General features: G+C 36.1%; 1 protein-coding gene across 2 annotated transcripts; it reads left to right on the top strand.

Moving 5' to 3' along the window:
• The first annotated feature begins 139 nt into the window (after window positions 1-139).
• On the top strand, window positions 140-24584 carry LOC131070451 (uncharacterized). Of its 2 annotated transcripts, none has more exons than XM_058006005.2 (10): window positions 140-332; window positions 555-1436; window positions 1572-1619; window positions 1708-1777; window positions 11818-11899; window positions 12027-12091; window positions 21500-21912; window positions 22013-22067; window positions 22177-22311; window positions 24178-24584. In XM_058006005.2, the coding sequence occupies exons 2-10, from the start codon at window positions 633-635 to the stop codon at window positions 24396-24398; spliced, it is 1893 nt and encodes a 630-aa protein (XP_057861988.2). In that variant the 5' UTR covers window positions 140-332; window positions 555-632; the 3' UTR covers window positions 24399-24584. The 2 variants fall into 2 exon arrangements, with proteins under 2 accessions (XP_057861988.2, XP_057861989.2); XM_058006006.2 differs by having other exon boundaries at window positions 142-332; window positions 21500-21855.
• Window positions 24585-24856: the final 272 nt, after the last annotated feature.

Genomic DNA, 24856 nt, shown 5'->3' on the forward strand with positions numbered 1-24856 from the left:
AGGTGGCAAATGAGGTGAAAAAAGGCTTAGGTGGCAAAAGAGACTTAGTTGCAAAAGAGGCTTAGTTGGCAAAAAAGATGGTGGGCAAGGAGGCGGCAAATTCTAAGTTTAAAATCCTCTTCGGCCAACGGCTAGAAAGGACGCTACGGTTTTATATGATGCAGCACCAGTCTTCGCAAATATTAAAATGGGTTCTTCACCGTGAAATCAGCTTTTGTCATTTTGCTCGTTTACACACCAAAAAATAACGCGCCCTCGCTCGCTCATCCGATCTGTCATCAGCGTATTCACAGCTTCTCTTCACCTCGTGTATGGCTTTCTGCTATCAGACGGTGAGTTGTTTTTCTGCTCTTTCTTTCAATGTATCTAACTTATCAAATGAAAACCAGATATCTTTCCTTCCCCACATTTATTCGGGCATTCTCAGCATATTTAAAAAAGGGGTCCTGTTACTGCAAAGTAGGGTTTTCTGGCAGTGGTTTGTATATTCCTTTAAAAGTGCAAATGAAACCCTATTTCAGCTGAATGGGCGTTCTCTGTGCGTTTGCGTGCAGGGGTTTGGGCTGGGCTGAAGGGTTTTTATATTGGCATGGAAGGCAATCCAGCTGAATGCTTTGTAGTTTTCTTCAAAAATGGGCCAGAGGAGAAACAAAAAGACGTCTGCAGGAGTTGAGAAGTCGCTTACATCCATATTAAATTCTTGTTCGGCTACTAGTAATAATCAGAGGTCGATTGAACAGGGATCTCCCCCTTCTCGAAAATGCACCAGTGTCGAAAAGAATGGAAATGGCGACGGAACTGCCCCGGCGAATGACTGTGTTATTTCGAAAAGGGTGAGAAGCAGGGGCAAACATCCTGGCAAGGAGAATGCCGTTGAAATAGAGCTAGATGTTAAAAATCTGTCTAAAAGGAGGAGCAGAAGAATACAATCAAAAGGTTTACAAGACACCCTGGGCAATGAGCAGCATGAAAATGAGAAGCGTAGTGCGGCACATATTGTTGTAGAAGTAGATTCTACAACAACGAAGCATAAAAAAGTAGCTACAAGGAGTTCAGATGGGGAGGGTGGTCAAGTGAGAAAAAGCAAGCGGAGTCGTGTTCAAAGTAGCACCGCTGCTGGATCTTCAACTGTAAAGAATCATGACATGGCTGATTCTTGCTTGAAGAAAAATCTTAGCAAAGTATGTGATCTAACAGGTACAAGTTGTCCTCCCCAAGGGTCTTTGTTGCCACGCACAGAGGCTGAAGCTGTTGAAACAGGTAGCAATTCTGTTCCCAACACACCTGCTATCAACCTTACGCAGGAAGCGCACCACAATTCTGCTGATGATGGCAGCCTGAATACGTTGGGTATGAAGGTTAAGTCCTTGCAAAAGTGCCAGAATAATGATGATAACTTTGATGAGAATGATGGAGTTGCAATCGCTATAACAGAGGTTAATTTGGCCTCTAACTTGTTATAATTATGTGTACTATGCTTTATGACCTATACAAATTGTCTTTCATTTTGCTATGCTTTGAATTGAACTAATATCACATCACTTTTCTCGAAAAATTGAATTCTCCCACAGATGCACAAGAATTACTCAAAATTACATGCCAAGTACCGGAAATTAAAGGTGATGTTGTGTCTTGTTTGTTTTTCTACATATGATTTGTTGCTTTGATTATAAAAAGTTATAATCTTGTTTTTGCAAATTTATACAGGCAAGGAAGCTCGATGAGGTTGATGCTTATATTGGACAGCAAGCCAAAAAATTCAGTGAGTACATCGATGGTACGTGTTTTGAATCTGAGTGCCTTTTTTATCAGTGTATTATCTTTATATGCTTGAATAAATTTTCCAAATTGACATTTTTTTCCCACGAAAGATTATTGGTGGTGAAGCTTCTTGTTGATGATACTGAATGCACTAGGTATAAACTTAATACATTTGATGTAGAAAATACTCATAATACCATTTTCTTTGTTTAGAAGCATTATCTAGTAGTTCTATTAGATTTGTCATCTAGTAATATTTCCTCTAGGTATGTAGATCAAGAAATATGGTATGAGTTTTTATTAGAGAACCAGTGTTTTAAAGAACCTTATTTTATAATTTAAAACTTATTTCATGGCGTCTTGAGAAAATATCACATGCTTGGTAAGATTATGCTGGAGTTTACTTTGGTAATAAATGGATTTTGTTTATGACCTGCTGCATAAAATATGGCATGCAAAAAATAGGCTCCATCCAAAATGAGTAAAAAGCATGTTAATTTCATCATTTTACATCTCTGTTAATTTTGTGTTATGCACTATGCACTATCTTGGTATTTTGACCTTTGTCTTAAATTGAGAGTATTTACCAATTTTATGACCTATCCAAATCAAAGAAACGGGACTCGGACTCGGGACTCGGACTCAGACTCGGCTTCAGACTCGGGAAAGTGAAAAACTCGAGAAATTTAGAGATTTTTAAAGATTTAAAACTTGTTTCATGCACCCTTTATTGAATACACCTTATAGACACAATAACATCATCAAACTCGGCTCATTTGATTACATACACAAGTATACATCAATCACATAAGCATAAACACAAATTGTAGCTGAAGGAAATAACAAACATAGATATATAAATATTGTCAAATGTATACAATATTACAAAACTCATGGAATAAAAAATCCATGTCATCATATGAACATCATCAAATGTTCCACACAAATACCAAAGGTAAATACAACTACAAGCCTATGGCTCAGAGGAGTGTGCACCCTCTAGCCCCGACCCCCTGCGAAGGGGTCTAAGGTAGGTCTTGGATGATTCGACAGCCATAGCTCCTCCCCGTGACACCATGCCATGCTCACCATGCCATGCTCACCATGCCATGCTCACCATGTCACTATCAGTATCTGCCTCTGAATCACCTGTCTTTGCTTGTGCTCTCCGCTCCTCCTCTTCCATGGCTACAGCCTCGGCCTCTATATCTACCTGGTCGATCCAATCAGTGTCATCATCACTAAAGACAGCCGTAGGATCTATCTCAGTGGCCCACTTTGCATCAGGATCAATCTCATCTAGAATGATAGGAGAGATGTCAGCTAATGCATTCTTTCTCATTCTCAGGCGGAGGTTGTAGTGAACAAAGATGAGATCATTCATCTTCTCCACAGATAATCTATTGCGCCTCTTGGAGTGTATGTGCTCAAACATACTCCAATTGCGCTCACAACCAGATGCACTGCATGGTTGGCTCAAGATGCGAATGGCCAATTTTTGAATATTTGGTGTCATTGGGCCAAAAAAGCTCCACCAATTATTTGAGTTTGAAATGAGAAAAATAAATAAAATCAGTCTCACTCATAAACTCATTTAACAATATACAATAAAATTAAAATTAAGCCTTACAATTTATTTTTACCTAGCATCATAGTTGTCCTACTTTCTTTGGCTATAGGACGAGCGAAGGTCTCCCCTTGTGCATTTGAGAACAATTGTAGCTCTCGAATAAGCTCTGTCTGAGTAGTATCAGCAGGGGCCATCTTCTCCATGATCGAGTATAGCCCATTAAGGAACTCCACATCAGCCTTGAAAGAAGGGGTAAAATGGAATGCCAGATTCAGATAATAGGCTGCTGCATGGATGGGCCTATGAAGCTGATGATGCCATCTCCTATCAATGATCTCCCAAATGGGACCATACTTGCTCTCATCTCCTTCATAGATGGATTTGATGCCCTCCTTCACCCTATCCATGCCCTCATATATGTAGCCCATTGCGGGCTTTTCTCCATCCGCAACTCGCAACAAAACCACCAAGGGCTTAACAAACTGCAAAATTGAAAATATTGTGTAATTTAGAAAAATGAGCAAATAATAGAATATGATGAATAATTTATAAAACAAAAAGTTAAATTGTAGAATTTATAAACAATTTACCTTCACTATCTCATCACAAGGGACCCAAAAGTCTTGCTCATCAAAAATGCAGTCTGCCATATCTTTCCCTGTAGGGGTGGCAACATAGGATGAGGAAGACCACTCCTCACCAACAATCATACGTCTCAAGGCCGGCTTACAACGAAGCATGGATTGCAATGTGATGAAGTTTGTGGCAAATCTTGTGATTCCTGGACGAGCTAACTCCTTTTACTCTGTGTATTGTCTCATAAGAGCCAACACCCATGAATGACTATATACAAATCTGCACACATTTTTTGCCCTTTCTACACATCTCTTGACCCATGGGAGTTTTCCAATATCCTCCAACATTAGGTCAATGCAATGGGCAGCACATAGATGGGTGCCTCCCCATCAATAATCTACCTGCAACAACATAATTTGTTGCATTGCAATTAATGAAGTTACAAAATAGTAATTAATTTGCAAACAAAATTAGTTTGTAATCAAAAGTTTACCTGCAGCAACATAATTTGCTGCATTGTCGGTCACCACCTATACCACGTTCTCCTCACCCACCTCATCAATCACCTCCTCTATCTGCTCACATAGATAGGTGGCATTCTTGCAATCGGTGGAGGCATCAATGGACTTGATGAAAACGGTGCCCCTTGAAATAAAAAAATAAATCCAGATCAATGATCATTCAATAAATCATTAAATAAAAAATAAAAAATTAATGATTAAATGAAACTAAAATTAATCAATCATCTGCAGAAGAAACAAGAAAATTAAGGAGAGTTCCATTTCTCCTATCCGTCCAACCATCAGTCATGATGGTGCAACCTTTAGTGCTCCATATTTGGCGTTGTTCACCTAATTCCTTAACATCATTCACCAATTGAGTCAAAATGGGTCCCCTCAAATCAGACTCAGAAGGGGCTTTGAACCCCGCCCCGCATATGGTAAGGGCATCAACCATTTCTTTCCAATAAGGAGACCTGTCACAAATAAATTAAATGAGATAAGTCAAGTATGTACGAGAAAAAATAAAATGAAGAATCAAAGTATAAAAATTAAAACAATCAAACATAAAACATTCCCCTGGCTGTAAAGAATGGAACACTGTCGTAGACCCAAAACTTGCCAACTGCCATTTTAGTGGCATCATGGACCTCCTTGTTCCAACCCATGCTCTCAAGCGACTGTTGGGACCCAGGAGTAGTGCGAGGCACAAAGAAGGTATCCAACCTAGATTTACGAATCCTAGGCCCAATGCTAACACTCCCACTACAACTACTAGTGCTAGGAACATGAGAAGTGGCAGTGGCACTGCCATTTACAGAAGTAGAAGCAGAAGCACCAACACTAGCAGTAGCAAACTAAGTGGGACAATATGGAGGTAAGGAAGAAGGGCCTCCAACACAACCTAACTGTGTCCCTCTTCCTAAAGTTGCCTCTCTCCCAATGGCCGCTCGATACTCCTTTTGCTTCTTTTTCCTTTCAATTTCCTCAACTATTACATAACAATCATGTACGGTCTCAGGGAGTGCTTTTAGGCATGGTTCGACATCATGTCCATGCACACCAGAAATACGGTATTTCAGTCTATATATACCTCCATGGAATATTGTTTTGCAAAATGTACATTTTGTTTGCCCCTTTCTTGCCCTGGAAAATCCTCGTAATATTTCCAAGCAGGGTCCTTTCTAATGGGGGGTCTAGAAGCTGAAGTAGACATTGTAGGATAGTTTTGTGAAACTTGAAGTTGAGGCAAATAAGAAAGTGAAGTTTATTGCAATAAAACATTACAAATACAAAATGAAATTAATACATACATTCAAAAAAACTAAGGTAGGGTTTGTAAATTTAAAAAAAATAAAAATTGTAGGGTTTGTCAAAACCTACTTTTAAAATAAATAAATTAACAAACCCTACATACAACCCTACATAGTACAACTACATACTACATGCTACATACAAACATACAAAAGATTTTGGAAGAAAATGTAAAACTTTCAAAATAACTGAATAAAAAATGGAATTTTTGCATACAAGAAACAAAAAAATCTTCAAAAAAACAATCCTACCTCTTACAACAAGCTTGAAATGAGCTGCAAACTCTTCCTATCCAACTCTTGATGCACCAAATCCAAACACAATGCAGCCCCAATGTGATAAATTGAAGGAAACTTGAGCTTCCTCCTTCATGGTTTTTCTTCTATGCACCCTTGTTTTTCTTTCCAACTCACTTTACTCCTATTTTTGCAAGTGAATGAAATGAAGTTCACTTTTAGGGGTTGGAGATGAATAACCAAAAAAAAAGAAGTTGAAAAAGCTTTTTAAAATGTTTATTTTTTGCTTTTTTTTGGACCTTGCCGCCGATCGAGTTTGAGGCTCGGGACTCGCCGAGTTTGGCGAGTTTATGCCAAACTCACCAACTCAGCGAGTCCGGCGAGTTTGTCGAGCCGAGTCTGAGCTCCAGAGACTCGGCGAGCATGTCTTAGGCTCGGACTTGCTGAGTTTGGCGAGTTTAAGGCGATTTTCTAATCTCTGATCCGAATACATAGTAAGGCTATTGGAAAAACAGGAAGGAAGCAAAGCGTTTTCCCCTTCTTCTGGTTGTTATGTTTGTGCACTTAAGCTAATAATTATCTATTTATCTACACTTTTTCTCAGTTGCAACTTCTCTTATTGCATGTATCTAATATAAAAGCAGCCGACCTCTTCATTCTTGGCTCCTCTGTATATGGATTATTCTTCAAAATTGTGAGATTTTGAGATAGTTGCCATTGGAAATTTGATAATTTTGTGCTTCATATTGTTGATTGCAACAATTTCTTTTATATTGGGGAGTTTAGGATATATGATATATGTATCTTTATATATGATCATTTTAGGGATTTTGAATTTTATAAGTTTTTACTGAGGATGAATTGAGAAGAGAAATGGTATGAGGAGTTGATGAATGGGAAGGTTGACACTGTATTTCATGTAGCTTTTCTTATTGCATGGATCTAGTTTGAGAGGAATGGAATCTTCATTTTCGACTCTTTTGGCTTTTGACTATCGTGGAGAACTATGAGATTGTGTAAGATCTTAAGGCACAATGGTCAAATAGGTGAGAAATTGTACAAGCTTTTTATTTATGGGGTTCACAATGATTTCTGTATTATTGGAGAGTTTGACTTTGGGTCATTGAGATAATACATCAAGTGATGTCCAAAAAATAGGGTAGCCAACTCAAGGGCTGGTTTGGGTAAGTTAAAGGGCAATGGTTACACCTTGGGGTTGGAAGGGAACAGACGAACTCAGTTTGAGTTCTTGATCAATTTAGTTATTGATATGGTATTAACTATTAGGTAAATAAAAGGTTGCTTTGTTTATTATTTTGGTTTATCATATCTTAATCTCAACATGATGGGTGGGGGGGGGGTTTCCAAGGAGAGTCTTGTTGGGAGGTGAGTCATGCAGTAAGGCAATGGTTTATCTACTTATCATGCTACTAATGATAAATGTGTTAGTCTGTTGTTAGAATGTGCTCCTTTATTGTAAACCTGAGAATTTTTTATGAGAACTTTTACTAACTTGAGTTGGTTTTGTCCTTAACTGATCTGATGGCAATTTGCTGGAATGCTTCTATTAAAGGGATCTTTCTTGAAATGGTTTCTTGCTCTAGTGAAATTTGTCAATTCCTCCAGAATAGATTGTCTTTTAACTATTTTGGTGGCTTGGCTTTCATTCTGTGTTGGCTTTGGTCCTCTTGTATTTTCCATATGCAACATGGATTGCTTCTATGATTAATAAACATTCCAATCTGGTCATCTGGTGGTTTTTAAGAGTCTGGGTTGTTTCCAAGCTTGATTCTTCTTCTCACACCTTGTTGCTCTTTTCCTCTTCCTTTGATGCTCTTTGATCGTATGTGATATTACTCTGCAACTTGTAGTCCAGAAAACATTATGTCAATATGAGTGTCTTAAGCTACATAAGAGTGCTTACGAATGAACATTCAAACTCCTTCGTTACCTTTTCGTGGCTTGGTTTTGACCAACCAGTGGAACTACTTTGTCTCCTTTCCTGATAGTTTAGTCTTTATTGCTCAAGTGAAGTTTGTTAGATCCTCCAACAATTTCTCTTTAACTATCTTAGTGGCTTGGCTTTTATCCTAGACTCGTTCTGCGGTCTTCATATTGTTGTATGTAGCAAGATCTGCATAAAAAAAATCAGCATTCCAATCTGGTCATTGTGATGGTTATTATCAGCCTGAGTTGTGTAATGTGGTGAAAATTGGGAATTATGGTTTCACCAAGTAAATCCACTAAATAACCAAATTAAGTTTTAACACAACATACATTGAAAGAGGATTGAACCCAATAGATCTAGGCTCAATCCCTAATGGAGAAAGAACGGAGATTCTGATTGGATTCACTCGTTGGAATTGATTATTCTCTTTCTTAGTTGAATTTGGAATGTAATTGTGAAATTAGGGCAAAAGTATGATTAATTGAAGTAAATTGTCGCAAATAGACTACTACAGATATCCCACGAAGCCACAAACTGAGATATGGGCAAAAGAATATGTTTAGAACCCGTTCCCAAAAGTTCGGCCTGATTTTTCGGGACCAAGTAGCATAGATCCGCCCTGGTCCTCGAATATTTTGCCTTCGAAAGTTGAACCTGTTCGTCACTGTCGACACTGCCAGAATTCCTGAGTACAACTTTTGCACTTGTTTCTTGCACACAGAAAGAGGGAAAGATTTTGGGAATAGGATAGGGTTTTGCCTTAGGTCAAACCTTGGTTTTGAAATTAACCATGAAATTGAATTGATAAATGTAATGCAAGATTGTAATAAAATACTTTCCTTTTGAGGGAAAGGTTAAAATGCTTGAAACAATAATGTATACCTTGATCAAATTTTGTTTGATCTTCACACAAAGGTTTTAGGTTTTCATGTAGGATGTCTTCATAAAACATTGATCATGGATGCCATCTTCAATAGTTGAACTTGACTTCACTTCTGCTCCAATGCCTTGCTCACTTGAATTGAATTAGGATCATAATTTTTGCCTCTTGAAAATGTTAGGTTTCAAATGAGAGGGGTAGACCTCTTTTATATTTAACTGTTCGAAAACAAATTGAATTTTGGGAACAGGCAGACACGGGATCAAATTTCCCGCTCATTTGAGATGACCGTTGTGAGGTCCCAATTTAGGGCCTGATTAGGAGGACTAGGGCACCCAATGCCTTGGTCTTGAAAATTAGGACTTCAAAATGAGGGGGGAGATGGAAAGGTGATGAAAATGTGAGTTTGGAATGCGGTGTGAGTAGAATCAACATTGTAATTAGGCATAGGAAGCTGGAACGCCAAAGTGAGGCCTAGGTGAGGAAGAAATTGTAAGGGAGTACAATTTACGATGCTACAAGTTGTTTCCAAGCTTGATTCTTCTTCTCGCATCTTCTTGTTACTCTTTTCCTCTTGCTTTCTTGCTCTTTGATTGTATGTAACACTATGTGTTCCTGCTGCAATTTGTAATATAGAAAACATTATACTCATTCATGATTGTCTTAAGCTACATGAGAGGGCCTATGGACGAACATTTGAATTACTTTTGTACCTTTTCCCTACTTTGGTTTGATCAACAAGTGAAACTACTTTGGTTCCTTTCCTTTGCTGCCTTCTTACTGTACATGTCTAATGAGTTGGACCTAATAATCCTCTGTTTGGAGAAAAACTAGTTGGTTCTTCGAATATTCCTTGAAAAGGTTTGATCAAATTTAATGAAGAGTTGCAGTGCTTGAGAAGCTCCACTTGAATTATATTCCTTTAAATTACTCTATCTTTGGAGAACTTTGCCTTTTCTTTTATTGCTGTCTTGTATATTGAAGATGCATACTCTACTTCTCTTTGCATGTACTTGGATGCTATATCCTTCTTTGGATGTAATTTCTAATACTTTGCACCCTCATGCCCATAAATTTTTTAAATGGCTACAATGCGTTTGGGACAAAGTTTGACTTTTCCTGATTTCATTCCTTGTCCAACAGATGGCCACAACAGTTATACACTTCGTACATAGCTGGCATAGATGAAGATTCCAGCAATGTAAATGACCCTTTCCTCTGGAATTTCAACAAATAATAGAAGACTAGGATTTTTTTCTTTTTTTTCACATTCCTTCGTGTTTTGCCCTTATACTTGTTTGCTTTTTTATTTGAGCTTCCAAGTATTTAGACATGCAGAGATTCTTTCTCAATCATTCCTTTGCTGTCCTTTATTGTTCTTTGCACAAGGCTTGCGGTGGTGTGGTGATGTGCTATCCCTCCAACATTGGAAGGTTGCATTATGTTTGTAAGTTTTACACTTTCTTCCTTGGCTATGGAGTTGTTATGGTTTCTCCTCCATCACTGGAATGCTGCACTCTTTGGATATGCTAATTTGCATTCTCTCTAGACCATATGGAGTTGTGATTTACTACTTCCTCTTCCTCTTTTGATTGAATGCTCTGCCCTCTCTTTGGAGTTCCGTTGCTGTCTTTATTAGTGTTATGGAGTGGCTGTCTGCTATCTCCTCCACTGACATTTGTCCTCTCTTTGGAATCACTTTGCATTTTTTGACCACATGCTTGTTGATACGATGCAATGTTAGTTGGGTCTCCTGATTGAAAGGCTCTTTCTTTGGCTGTACTTGAGGCTTTTTTAACTTGGGTCTCCTGATTGAAAGGCTATTTCTTTGGCTGTACTTGAGTCTTTTCTAACTTCCCCAGGTGTGCCACGGTACACAAGACCTGCATATTACGGCCTTGCTTCTCCTTAAAAAAGTTTTCTAACACAGCCAATATATTCCATTGTTTTCAAGTTTCAACAACTTGAAGGCAATGCCTTTGGTGTCCATCATAAAGCTACTAAATGATGGCTTAATCTGAGACAGACAAAATGTTAAGGGGCTCACCATGCTTTCTTCTATCATTCATTGAGTGTCTTGTGCTGAGGTAGCTTTTCCTCCTGTATATTCATAATCCATTTCAAGTTTGATCTGTAATTGGTAATTGGTATGTTACTATGTGATACAGCTTGATTGTTCAAACAAGCAAGCCTTTCCAATCAGCAAGAGGAAGTAAAGAAAAATGTCTGTAATTCAGTATCTTAAAAGTAGTACTTCAGGTTCATGGATCATCTTGGATCAACACTAAATTACAGAGTTCAATGTGTAATTTATGTGAATACATGTTTACAACAACCAGAGTGGAATTACAGCACGGATTTATAAATGCAAGTCAAAGAAATATAGACAATAAAACCAGAATTGCAATTACACATATGGAAAGTTCCATACATGCATAAATTTTTAAAAAAGATATGTTGAAATGTATTTTTATATATCTCCAAGAAAATGTCTCTACTTGTGTGATTCTTATACTCATTACAAATATCATGACATAGAGAATCTGCACATGACCTCTGAAGAGGAGCAAAGGAAACATGAGCCTGCTTATGTGCCCTGGCCTGTGGGACAATTGGACACCTAACCTCCAAAGTTGAGTTTCCTCCTGGATTGTTACGATTTGCTTTTGTATTATCTGCAATCTTTGAAATGACAATAGTATGTATACACAAAACATGATTTAGCACTTATGAACTTCATTCATATTTTAAGTTTTGTCCCAATGCTTTGCAATTGAAAACAATTGTAAAGATACTAACAATTGTGTAGATACTAAGATGCATATATATTGTTTGTGAGTTGATTAGTTCACTGGAGGAATTTTTGTGGCATTTTCACTAAATATGATGTCGTCTTATCCATGCCACATAAAGTGATACATACCATTTATGGATCAGTTTCATTGTTCAGTTTACATCTCAAGAATTATTAGTTTAAAAGTATTATTGATGCTGTAAAGAACTGGAGTTTGACACTGAATTCTGTTATGCAGTTGCAGAGGGATTGCTTGAACACCTTAGAAATGATAACAGTCGGCTACGTTCAGAGGCTGATGAGTCTGTGGCTTTGAACAGGTATATTCTCTGCGTTATTTAATCTTACCTGGTTGTTTATCCATATAGCGCTATTTATCTTTCAAACTGTATATCATTTTACTTCTTTGTTCCAGTTGCAATACCTCAACACATAATTCACATGCAGAGTAAAAATCCTTGAGCATCAGAATGCCGAGTGCCAGAGTCATCTACTTGAAGAACGGTCAAAGAGTAAGTAGTAATGGTATTTCCATACCCTTCTCATGTTGAAAACAGTGCTAGTGATTTTCAATCTATAGTTATGCATGTTATAAAACAGTTGTCAGATGAGTCTGAAGGTATGTGTGTGCATAGTAATATCTACAGAAATAATACAGTTGTTAATTAATTGTGTGCATAGTATGATTATTCTCAATACTCAATTCTAATTATTTATCACTATATTGTTATCATAACAAATTAATGTTTGTAAAGAGGGTTTATGTTAAGTTTAACTGTCTGGAGGAAGAAATTTCATGAGTAAAGTGACTAGCCCACTGAAAGTGAGCTCTCTAATGGAGGCAAATTCTGGAACTATCCTCTAAAGTGGTTCTAGCTGAGTAGGCATTTGATCTCAATATGCCATGAAGGTAAACATTTGTGATGATCCAAAAAATAAGTACCGAAGAGCCTAAGGATGAAGATGCATGACACTTAAGATGAAGATGCATGACACTTAAGATGAAGAAGATTGACCAGGAAAAAGATGTGTAATCTAAACTTGGGTACAATGTGCCATTTGTTTGATCAAGTCACTGAACATAAAATTGTAGCATTTCAAAAATACCACACTGTTGACTAAACAATGAGAAGTATTAGACGATCAATGACTAGTGACATCCTATTTTCTTTGGATAGCTGTTCGATAAAATTTCAAGGGTTGCAAGCATCTAGTTTAGAATTCAGTATTATAAAATCAGGTAATTCGGATTGATGGATCAACCTGGGGGAATACTAAATGGCAGATCTCAATGTGCTATGTGAAGAAGTGAATTTTTGTCAATTTTTACAGCTGTATCGTTATCATGCCAAATAAATGCTAGTAAAGAGAAGGGTTTTTTTACTCCTATTTTGATGAGTCTACGAGTACTCTCCAAAACTCTCCAAACTCCCAAGTCCTATATTGGGCTGAGTCCACACACCATTGACTCCCGTGGCAAGTCCGGAAGAGTTTTGGGGAGTACTCCGAGTCTTAACCTAGGGCTCTTAGAGTCTTAGACTCGGACTCCTGATTTTTGGGCACAGATTCTCTGGTCTGCTTGGGTGCTGCTAGGGAGGTAAAAAACATGATAAGTGACTTTTTCTTCTCTATTTTTTTTGTCTAATCTTGTCCAAAATAAATATATAGCATAATAGCATTCAATAAAAAATGAGAAAAATAAAAATAAAAGATATGTACTTGGGAGACAATTTTAATTGCAAGAGGTTGGAAATAAATGGAGTCTTGACCATGTAGATACCACCACTAACGAGCATCTTTCCCATAGTTGTCTCAAAGAGTAGTAACATCATCATTCTTCGAAGATATAGTGGCCAAACTCATTCAAGACCATACTTCTTTTTTTTGGTAGTCCAAGGTATCCCCGTGACTCAGCCCAACGACATAGGTTTCCCATTATGGGGCGAGTTGAGGCGAGACTAGTCCTTGGAGATGTACCAAGCTGCCGGTAAGCCAGATCCATCGGGTGATTCCAAGCCTCAGAGTCAGGACAATACTTTGGATATCTATCTGAAAATTTATTTTCAAATGCAACCATGTAGCTAATAGCAACCTCCTTGGCAATTAAAGTTATCTCTTCGCTATAATACTTTGGCAACAAAGCAAATGTTAACAGATACAAGGGGGTGGTAATCTTGTTCCAATGGTCAACAATAATCTTTGCTATAATACTTTGGCACCCTCCTTGGCAATTAAAGTATCTCTTTGCTATGATACTTTGGCAACAAAGCAAATGTTAAGAGATACGAGGGGGTGGTCACCTTGTTCCAATGGTCAACAATAATCTTTTCCACAATTTTGAAAAATGTTTTTGTTGGGTTATGTTCCTTGGCTTCCATTATTATTCTTATTTTCTCCACCATGGAGTTCATGCCATCATAAATTTCACCCAAACATCAATATCAGCATATGCAATCCTGTTGATGATGGGATCAATGAAATCCAAAACAAATTCCACACAAACCTGCTACTCATCATGTAGGATCAATGCTTTTACATTTTGGGCTCTTCATGTGCTTGATTGCCTCCGTACACTCCATAGGTTGTCCATGGCCATAGAACTTGAGGCCTCTCACGCCTTCACAAGTCATCTTAAGATGATTGTTTGAGATGCAAATTGAGTTTCGACAACCTAACATGGTATAAATTAATACTTGTCACATATCAATAATAAATAATATATTAAAAAATTTAATATATCTTCAACAACAACAACTTGGAGGTATTGAAGGTGCCTTGTGACGTATGATGATTAGTCAAAAACATTTGGATCTCCTCACCCTCTATGTAGATTTGTTTGATCCACTCAATTTGTATGCCAATCTTTTGCAATATCAAATTGAGTAAGTGGATTGCACATGGTGTCCAAAAAATGTGACTATATGTACCCTAAGTCACCAGGTTCGAATTTGAATTAGAGTTTGGCAATCATAAAATTTGGATGAAGTTCGGCAAGGGTAAAAATTCAAAAAAAAATTCGACAATAAATTCACCTTATATAATTTTTTTTAAATATAAGTAATATATTCACAAAATTATAATTTATAAATACTAAAGTTTAAAATAATATTATATTTAAGTTGATAAGTTTAAAAATTAAATTTAGATATTTAAATATGTTTAATTATTATTAAATATCAATATTAAAAAATAAAAAATAAACAAATAAAGTAAAATAATATTATGTTTAAATACATTAAAAGTTAATATAAATAAAATAATATTAATTTTTTAATGAATGTAAATTATTAAAATATTAAATTTAAATATATTAAATATTAATATATTAAATATTAATACAAATAAAATAATATTAATTTTTTAATGAATGTAAATTATTAAAATATAAAATATATGTTTTAAAAAATTTTAAACTATAGAAAAGAAAACTACATATAAGAAAACTTAAAAATCTTCGGATGAAGTCGCGATAGGAGAGAGAGCAGACGAATGAAAGCTAAGCCGCGATTGAAGGGAACAAATGAAAGTTAAGCTAAGTCGGGCGGCCATTGCGACTTCGAGCAAACTCCTCTCACCCACCATTTCTCTGTGATCTTGAGCAGACTTACATTCGACGCCATGCTTAATGCTATGTGATCTTGTGGTGGTGTAGCTCATCGCGTAAAGCATCTCCTCTCACCCATCGTTTCTCTGTTGTCGCGCCTTGAAGAAATATGTTGTGCCCTAGCCGCGAGCATGAGGAATTTTGTTCTTAAAAATACTAATAAAATGTGTTCCGTATGAATTTAGCGACGAATTTTAATGAACTTTATACATTTTATAAATGTTTGCCGAATTTCGAACTTCAACCATGAAATTCGGTGGACCCGGTGACTAAGTATGTACCCTCCACTACAAACCCAACTTCTCTAAATTTTTTAGTGTTGTCCATTATGACTTGGACAACATTTTTAAATCACACCATTGTAATAAATTCTATGAGTACATTGGCAATGAAATTTGCATCTTTTACTTTCTCCTCACCGTGGCCTTTAGAAACATCACTCCTTTAGGGTACGTTGCTATAACAATGATTAATGGTCTATTTTTGCCATCCGTCAGAAATGGACACATCCTGTTTTGTACCATGTATCCTTGATTACTCTCAATGATGTTAAGGTGGTTCACACCTTTTCATATCCAAGACTAACATAATCAAGAGGTGTATAGCAAAGGGTCATCATAATATCCTACCAATAAGGTGATCTAACAAGGTGGAAAGGAAGCCCATTGCCATAAATGCAATGAGCAAAACTCTGATCTGCAATCCCCCCCACTTCATTCTTGAAGGTCTTCTGCAATGGACCTCTGTTTTGCAAAATTGAAACATTTTTTTTTTCAGATGATGGTGGCATTGGCATGAAAGGATGTGGGTCAAATGGTTGTTATAAGCCACTAGGAAGTAAGCTTCTCTTGGTAAGAGGATGTGCAAGAGGCTTTGATCTATTATTTGCTATGTTGGCATCCTCTTGTTCTTTAATATAAACCAATATTTGTTGCTTTGACAACACTTTTTTATTTGGCCCAAGACAAACTTTTATTCCTTGTAAAATGGTGGAGAAGTGAGCTTTCACTTAAAGCATGAGCTCTTATACTGTTTTCCACATTGGCTACAATGTCAAAGCTAACCCCCACCACCACTAGTAAGTTGTTGAAATTTGAATCGTTGTTGTATGTTGCCAAAGAGGTGATGATGCATCAAATTTAAAAGAACTCTCTACTTTATTAGGCAACTGAACTAGAACTTCCATCCATTCAAGATGAACCTAAAATAAAAAATATTACAAATTAACAACACTAAAACTGTTTTGTTTTTTAAATCAGCATTATGTCCCATTATTATGCGTAAAAAGTTCAATTTTTTCTTCAAATCTTAGTTTTTTATTAAAAAAACTTGAAAAAAATGAAAGATTTACTCACCTTTGATGGTTAAATCTTCTTTGTGCAGCTATTTCTAATCTGTTATTGTAGGTCTTACTCCCTCGTAGTCCTCATGTTTGAAAAAAATGAAGCAACCTTCAAAACCCAATGATGGCAGCTTGGAGGAAAAGAATGCAGTTGATGTTTTGTGTTTGTCAAATGAGTTGCAAACATACTAAATGCTTTTTTGACTAAAAAATGCCTTCTCTTATTAATGTTAAAAGTTTTTCTTTTTCTTTTTTGGCCCCACCTGCCATGGGTCTTGCTGGGTATAGCCCAGGTGCCTGGGTGTAACCTGGGCGTACTTGGGGACGAACCCATGTGCCACCAGTACCGAGACTGGACCCAGACTGATACCCAGGTCAAATACAAAGGACCTGATAATCACAAATTTTCCATTTAACAAAGTAATTAGTTGTGGCCGTGGTTCCTATTGGAAGGAAGCTAAGGCCAAGTAGCTACAAAATACATAGCAAAAGCAAAGGAATGGAAACAATTCATAGGGAACAATGCATATAATTTTTTTTTTCAGGTCAACCATATACGTTAATTTATAACTGTTATGTGGGGGATATACAAACTCTCAATGCTAATGGAACCAGCCAAAAGTCCTAATTTTATATTTTCTCTTTGGGTTACACAATTCTTATTGGGGGTGCACCAGTTACATTAATTGCAGCCCATTCCTTTTTCAAATTCACCCCCAGTCATCCAGCATCAAATGCCCCGATTCAAAATTTGCTGTCAACCCTAATTATTGTTAAGAGTGGCACTGTTCTCTTTGGATTATAAATTGTCTCTTATAACTAAAAGCTCTAGACTAGTATCATAAATTCTAGAACTTATGTTTCTACATCTTGGACTTGCAAGAGCATTCCAATTAGGGAACAAATACTTGATATTCTCAAATTCTTTAATTAATGTGAAAATCAAATGTCTATGGGGAATGCTATTTTTCCACCATTTTTGGTTCATAAGATATGTTGAAAGGGTTCAATCTACTATTTTATCTGAAATCCCACAGAAAATACACCTTAAATATGCTTGCTATCTTCTTATTATTTACTATAGTGGGATTGTGTTTGCTTAACATGACACCATCTGTTTGTTCACCTGTTGTTCAGGGACTGTATACTTTATCTTCAGGAACATATAGTGCCGGTCAGTTGTGCACACCTTTTGGGTACTTGGTTAATATATTTTGTAGCTACAGTGCTATTATATAAGAGTTTTGTAGTTTTGACAAGGCACAGCCAAAGATTGAAAGCCTTTGATGATAAATTTTGGCTGGTGTTTATGATCAAACTTTGGAACCAATCATACAACACTTTCTCTTCCAACACAGCTGTTTATTTGCTTGAAAAAGTATGTGCTGAATATTTTATGTCATTGCTGTTAAAAGACCGCTTCGGACCCAATGCTTGTAAAAATTGTCGAACCCAATGTTGCAACTTGAGAACCAATTTACGTCTGAATATGTCAACATTCAAAGCTATAAGATTTCCACAATCCATTCAAATCTTGTATGCAGCTTCTGGATTAGATTGTGTGAGCAATTTTTTAACCATCTAAACGTTTCGAATCACTCTCCGTGATTCATCATCAGGATGCAAGAGAGCTTAAGGAGTTGAAAGATAGTAGGATGCAGACCAAGGCAACAATATAAAGAGGTGTGAGCATGAGGACCGAGGAAAACACAAGGTCAAAAATAATAATACAAAAAGCTCAAAAAATTGATGGAACAAACAAGTAAAGAATAGAAAAAACAAAGACCAAAAAACTGAAGTGCACCTATGCCCAAAGACAAATGCACAAAAAGAATATGAATATGAATAAATAAAAGAAAAAGAAAGTATGAAAGTAGTAAATAAAAATATATCTATATAAATACATAAAAATAACACTAAATGCAAATAAATATATATGTCTGTATGTATGTATACATATGTATACATACAAACATACATACATATATATACCTATATACATATGTATACAAACGTACATACATACATGCAAATAAATATATAAATAAAGACACATACACATAAACAAACAAAAACCACACACAAACACATACAAATAAAGAAACACCTACACGCATACGCCTACACCAATTAAGAGATTGAAAAAAATATAACTGCAAAAAAATTGAAAACAACAAAACCTAATTAATATATATATATATATATATATATATATATATATATATCAAAAGTTAAGAGAAAGAAAACAAACATCACAAGAAACTACACCAAAAGAAAAACCCAGCCATACAGAGAAAATGAAGCAGAGAAGGAGTAAGAAAACCGATGAAGAAGAAAGGTCAACCACCAATGGGGGGGAGGGGTTAAGAGAGGAGAGGGGGGCCACAATGAGGACTACGAGATGGGGGACAGAGAGAGGAGTCACGAAGGGGGGGAGGAATGATGGAGGTTTCTAAGGCTCGATAATAAGTGATGCCAAGAAAGACTTAAACTCCACCCATCATCACAATTAAGGTTGGTGGGGTTGTTATTAATTTCAATTGCCTCTTTGAGCTTCCTTTTAAAGAAGTTGTCCTCCTTAAACACAATTTGAGTGTCTTCTAAACAGATGTGGTACTTGGTGGATGCATAATGCTCAGCTAAAGCTGAAAAAAATGCGTTCATGCTTGATGTCTGCACCATGCTCTTTGATTCTGGTGATGAAGGAGCGACCTGTCTCACCTATATAGGGGGTTCCGCAGGAGCAAACAACCTTATAGACCCCAGACTCTAAAAAGATGTCCCTGTCGTCTTTAAGAGGGGGGATCCTTATAAATTTCAAGCGAGTGATTTGACACCAGCAAGTTGTAAATAGTATACACTGTAAACAAAAGCAGGAGATGTTTGGTTGTCTGTTGCAAAAGCTACAATAGAATGTTGAGATAAGTTGAATTCTACTTTTTGAATGTGAAGTGGATGCTATCATCACTAAATTAGGACACACAGAGGCAACTGAATTAGGACATTTGCAGGTTCTGAGGCAGCTTCAGCTGAGAGGAATTTGGAGCTAATTATAGGCAGTCAGTGCATTTGTGGTGAATGCAAAACACAACAGATAGTGACATAAGTTAAGTTCCACTTTTTGAAGTTGAAGTGGAAATTATCCAGAACAGGGTGGTATGGCAAGGAAATCATCCAGAAAAAAAATCATCAGCTGATAAAAAATGGGGAAAATTTTGTGATTTATTTTGAAGAATATAAATGTATATATTTTATTTTTAAACTATTAATGAACAGTCTATCTAATAAATAAAATTAGAAATATTGATATTTATATATGATAATTTTTTACGAACATTCAATATTCATATTTAAAATTATAATAGGAAATGTTATAATAATTTTAAAACCCATAACTATAACTTAATTATAAAACGTAAATACTATATACTAATATAAAACTTTACTATAGTAATATAAAAATATAAAATGTTAAATAATATACATCTATAAATTACTACTACTCTGTGACTTCACCATTATAGTTTTAATTTGAAATACATTCTATCAGATGGCCAGCACCTTTTCAGGTATCTCAGATCGTCCCTTGCTTCTTCCTCAACAACTTTTTTCTGGTTGTGCCTGTTCTGCTCCTCATTACTGATCAATAGACAGAATAAATTTGCTCTGGTCCAGGAACAGCTCATGTTTTGGATCAGGCAGCACAATGGAGACATCATGTGTTTAAACTGGTTGATGCTGGTACAATTTATCTTTCTACAAAGCATGGCAACTGCAGCACTGTTGCAGGGTGGCACAGGATGAGAAGATGGATAATGAACTGTGAAACAAACTGCAAATAGATAAAGTCTAAAATTCTTGTAGTTACTGTTTTCAAAAGATCAAGTGCCTTTAGCAGTCTCAAGTGTGAATGAATGTAATGCCAATTTTAAATGATTTTTTTTACTTAAAAATTAAATTCCCGAATCTCAAATTTCTTCCAAATAATTGGACTCTGTGACACTGGATATGTCCACTAAATTTCGATATGTTAACTGATGTAGGATGTTGGCAGGCTCTGAGGCAAATTCAGCTGCCAAGGAGTTTTAGGAGATGGTTGTCTGCATCATGTGAAGGAAAATAGCTTCACTAGGAAAACATTAGCTGCAAAAGTGACAAACTAAGAAATGTTACATAAAGCACCTTGGTCGAGGAGAAGATGCAAACACCCCTTGCTCAGACTGGGAATATTATTGGGATGTAAATGGAATTTCTGATTACAAAAGGCAAATCCATTGTTTTCTAAATACCTTGCAACCATTCAATGGTATGATCAATTGGAAGGGTGTGTACATGGACACTTGTACAAACACAATCACAATACGGACAATCGCAAACACACATTTACACACATATACACAGACATCAATTTATCAGCTACATATTGTAGCTGGAGTGTCCCTCAAACGATCTTATACCAATTTCATCATACCTGAACTCACATTCTGGTAGCTAGTTCAGAGTTGCAGAGACCGACAGCTATGAATGAAAAATATTGCTACTATAATTCCTAGTTGAAAGAGATTCCTTTGTTTTAATTGTTATAGAAGGGAGTAAAGTCCTTTTGAATGCACCAGAAATTAAAGTCAGGGTTGCCATAATCTTATAAGACAAACTGGGATAGCATAAGCTGGAGTTACAGATTTGTATTATTATGGAACTGAATGCAAGTTTTGTGTTTATGTTTTTGCATGATAACGTATGCAATATCATCTTTACATGAGGATTTATAGATTCTATTGGGCTATGATTCTTATGATCTGTGTTTTGCATATATATTATCAGTCAGTCTGTTTAGGCTCATTGGTGACATGGTACTACTGAGTTAGATGGTGAGTGTGTTGATTGTGTTAATACGTTATATTAAAGATTATTTGGCAATTTAAGGTTTATTTGGGAAATCACAAGTCACTGAAAGTTTTGATGATTTTACAGATTTGTCCCTCGTAAAGGAGGTGAAGAGGCTTGAACAATTGTTGTTGGACCGGGAAAATATGAACAAGCAGGCTCAGAATACAAATCAGCAATGCCAAGACATTAGCACTCAAAGCTTTTCCTTTTCTGAAAAATCAGTAGTTTTGCAGCCTGAAAGACATGATGGCATTGTGGACCTTCCCTGTGCTGGGCTACAAAAATTGTCAAAAAATCCCACAAGTTTCAAAGAGGCAATGGTGCAAACAGAAGTGATTGTAAACAATTGTTGCTCAAAGTGCCATGTCATTATTGAGGAGCCAGGGAGTAGACAAATTTGCAACAAATCAGCTAGTGGAACAGTTAGCATCTTTAACCCGGTAAGTAGACAAATTTGCAATGAATCAGCTAGTGGAACAGTTAGCATCTTTAACCAGGTAAGAGTAGTAAGTCATGTTTTTGACAAAATATTTTCTGTGCTTCCTAATGCTCACCCATTTCTTCTAATTCATGTTTCACATGCTTGTCTATTTAAAGGACTCATATGCTCTATCTCAAGGGGATAAACCAGTCTTGGAAGACACTCGTAAAGGTATAATGTCATCTAAAGTGCATTCACGTGCAAATTTAAGTGAATCTGGAGTTATACTTTTCAGTTTTCCAATAAAATCTTTGGATGCTCTTTTGAAATGTTTCTTCAGGGTTTTCAAACAATGTCTGTTGTACAAGGGCAAATGGCCTGTTTCAAATGCTCTTACAGTGTATGCTGGGGCTTCAGTTCTCAACTGTTAATGAGAGAGATGGGTTAGAAGTGTTGGTACTTCATGAATCGAGTGGTAAAATATCAATCCTTTGAATGTTGACTCTTAAGGGTCTTGTTACTGTAGGATAAATTCAAATACTGTGACTAAGTAGTGACATGCATACATGTAAAAAATGCTGCTAAAATAAGCTGTCAAATTTGTTTGATAGGGAATAAATAGTTAAATAATAATTGCCAGTTCAACCTGCAGTTCAGTCCTGCTGTCAAGCCTGCAAAAAACCACAAAAAACTCATGATCAACTCGTTAGCTATTCAATCTTTTGTTTAACTTGCGAGTAAATCCTCTTTTTTTTCCCCAAAAAGTAACAATTGCTTGATATATATACAATATATATACTGATTTTTTGTGAATTTTAAATTTGCTGTGTACCTTTTGAGTATTGTTCCATTTTTTAACTCACTTTTTCCGTGTTGTGTAAATGGAATGCTACTGAGTCAGGAAATGATCTACCATTTATGTTTCTGATTTTTGAATTATTGATAACTACTGTAACCACTACAGCTCTCAAGCATTATAGTTCATTGAGCAGATAATTTATATCAGTGAAAATGCTAGTTGACATCTTTTACCTGCTAGGGGTAGTTGTCCTTAACTGTCTACTCTGCTTGAAGATCCGTTCCTACACAAACTCGTGTTGGTTCCTACTCATAATGGCTTCTATATTGCATTTAAATTTATACAACCAAGTGTAAAGAATGTTTTCTTTCGGTACCGTCTACTTTGCTTGGCATAGAAAGCCCAATCCCACACAAATTCCATGCTGATTGCTACCTGTAACATAGCTTCTGTAATGCATTTAAATATGAGGAATCTCACTTTCTTCAGGCGCACTATTTTTCTCTTGGAACTGCCTACGGCATAAAAGAACCATTCCTAGGCAAACTTGGGTTGCTTCCTACTAACATTGCTTCTGCGATGTATTTAAAATTTAAATTTACGGGAATCTTGCTTTCTTGAGGCAAATGTTAAGAATGTTGTATAATAATGGGCATAATAATGCTGTATAATATGTTGTATTTTTGTGCAAAGTATTTATTTTTTTCAATATGATTTTTCTGCCCTATATAAAACCTGTTGTAGCTTATCTTAGAGGTGTTGCTGTTAATTTAAACCCTAGGTATGATAATCAGATTTATCTTATTCAATTATGCCCTGGTTTGTATTAGATTTGCAGTAGTTTAGTGAATCAACATGCATTAAATTGTGCCCTAGATTGTAATCAGATTTGCAGAGCTTAGTAAGACAACATAAATCAGAAATATGATAGAAGACAAACAAGCATACCCTGGGAAAACCTCCAAGGAGGAAAAAACCCAACATGAAAGACCCACAGGTCAGATTGTATATTCTCCTCTAAATAACAGTACAATACTTAGCTCGAATCTGATCTTGACATATCAGATCTGTCCTTGTATGCTTCAATGACTTGCCTCAAGATATGCTATGTCCCCTTGGACAATATTACACCAAACTGAATAATTCGCCCTCTTCCTTAGGTTCGCACAGCAGAGCTAATTTGCATTTTGATTTAATTGAACTTGATGATATTGTCTTGCAAAGTGATCTTTATTTATATGCCTCTTTTCTTTATTAAGGTCGGCCCTTTCTTGAAGTCGGCCTCCTTATATTTTGGGCGCTGATGTTGTTTGATGCTAATATTTAATTGTTATGTATTAGCGTGGATTTAGGATAGGGCCACGTTTAGGGTAGGACCCGGTCCTAAAGGAGTTCGGATGTTGCCTTAAGGCAATCCGAACCCCTATACCCTAGTTACAATCAACAGTTGCTGCTGTTTCTCGTACTCTTTACATTTTATACTGAAATCAAATTATTTGGTCTTGTTTTTTGCATGTTTACTCTCAATTCATTTTTGTGCAGGTTTCTCGTTTAAATTGAAGTATTTATCTGCTGAAGATGATATAAAACTGAGGGAAAATGGACAGATCCTCTATTGTTCTGTTTCACTAGGAACGCTACAAAAAATTGCTCCAGATTGGATGAAAGAAGAAATTGTTTTTAGCATGGGTCAAGCCAATTTGTTTTTTGACAGAATATTACAAGTGGTTAATGGATGTGGAATTAATATATTGGCAAGATAATGACACTGGATTGGGAAAATTCCAATCTGCAATTTGTGATATATAATTATGTTTTGGATATGTCCTATCACTTTGTTAACTGTAGAATTATTTTTTCTACTAGGGAGGATGGATTACAGTCCATTTCTTTTGTACATTTTGTTCCAAATGACACTTATTATGAAATGGATAACGACATTTTAATTATGCAAGCTGAACTATATTTTTGACAATAACTGTAATAACATGCATGGACAAAAAATTGTGTAAAACAACCATGGAAAATTTAGTTGATCATAGAAAACCAAAAATTAGTTCTTTTAGGAAAAGAGTTTCTTCATCAAGATTTTTGTTCATTTTGTGTGCTCATGTGGTTATCGTTGCATTAAACTAATGTGGGAAAGTTGATCATTTTAATATTTTATCCGAGAAGTATGAAACAGTTATTAGTCATAAACAACATGTCTTCTATACGGTGC

This window comes from Cryptomeria japonica, chromosome 3, assembly GCF_030272615.1.
Source record: "Cryptomeria japonica chromosome 3, Sugi_1.0, whole genome shotgun sequence".
NCBI lineage: Eukaryota > Viridiplantae > Streptophyta > Pinopsida > Cupressales > Cupressaceae > Cryptomeria > Cryptomeria japonica.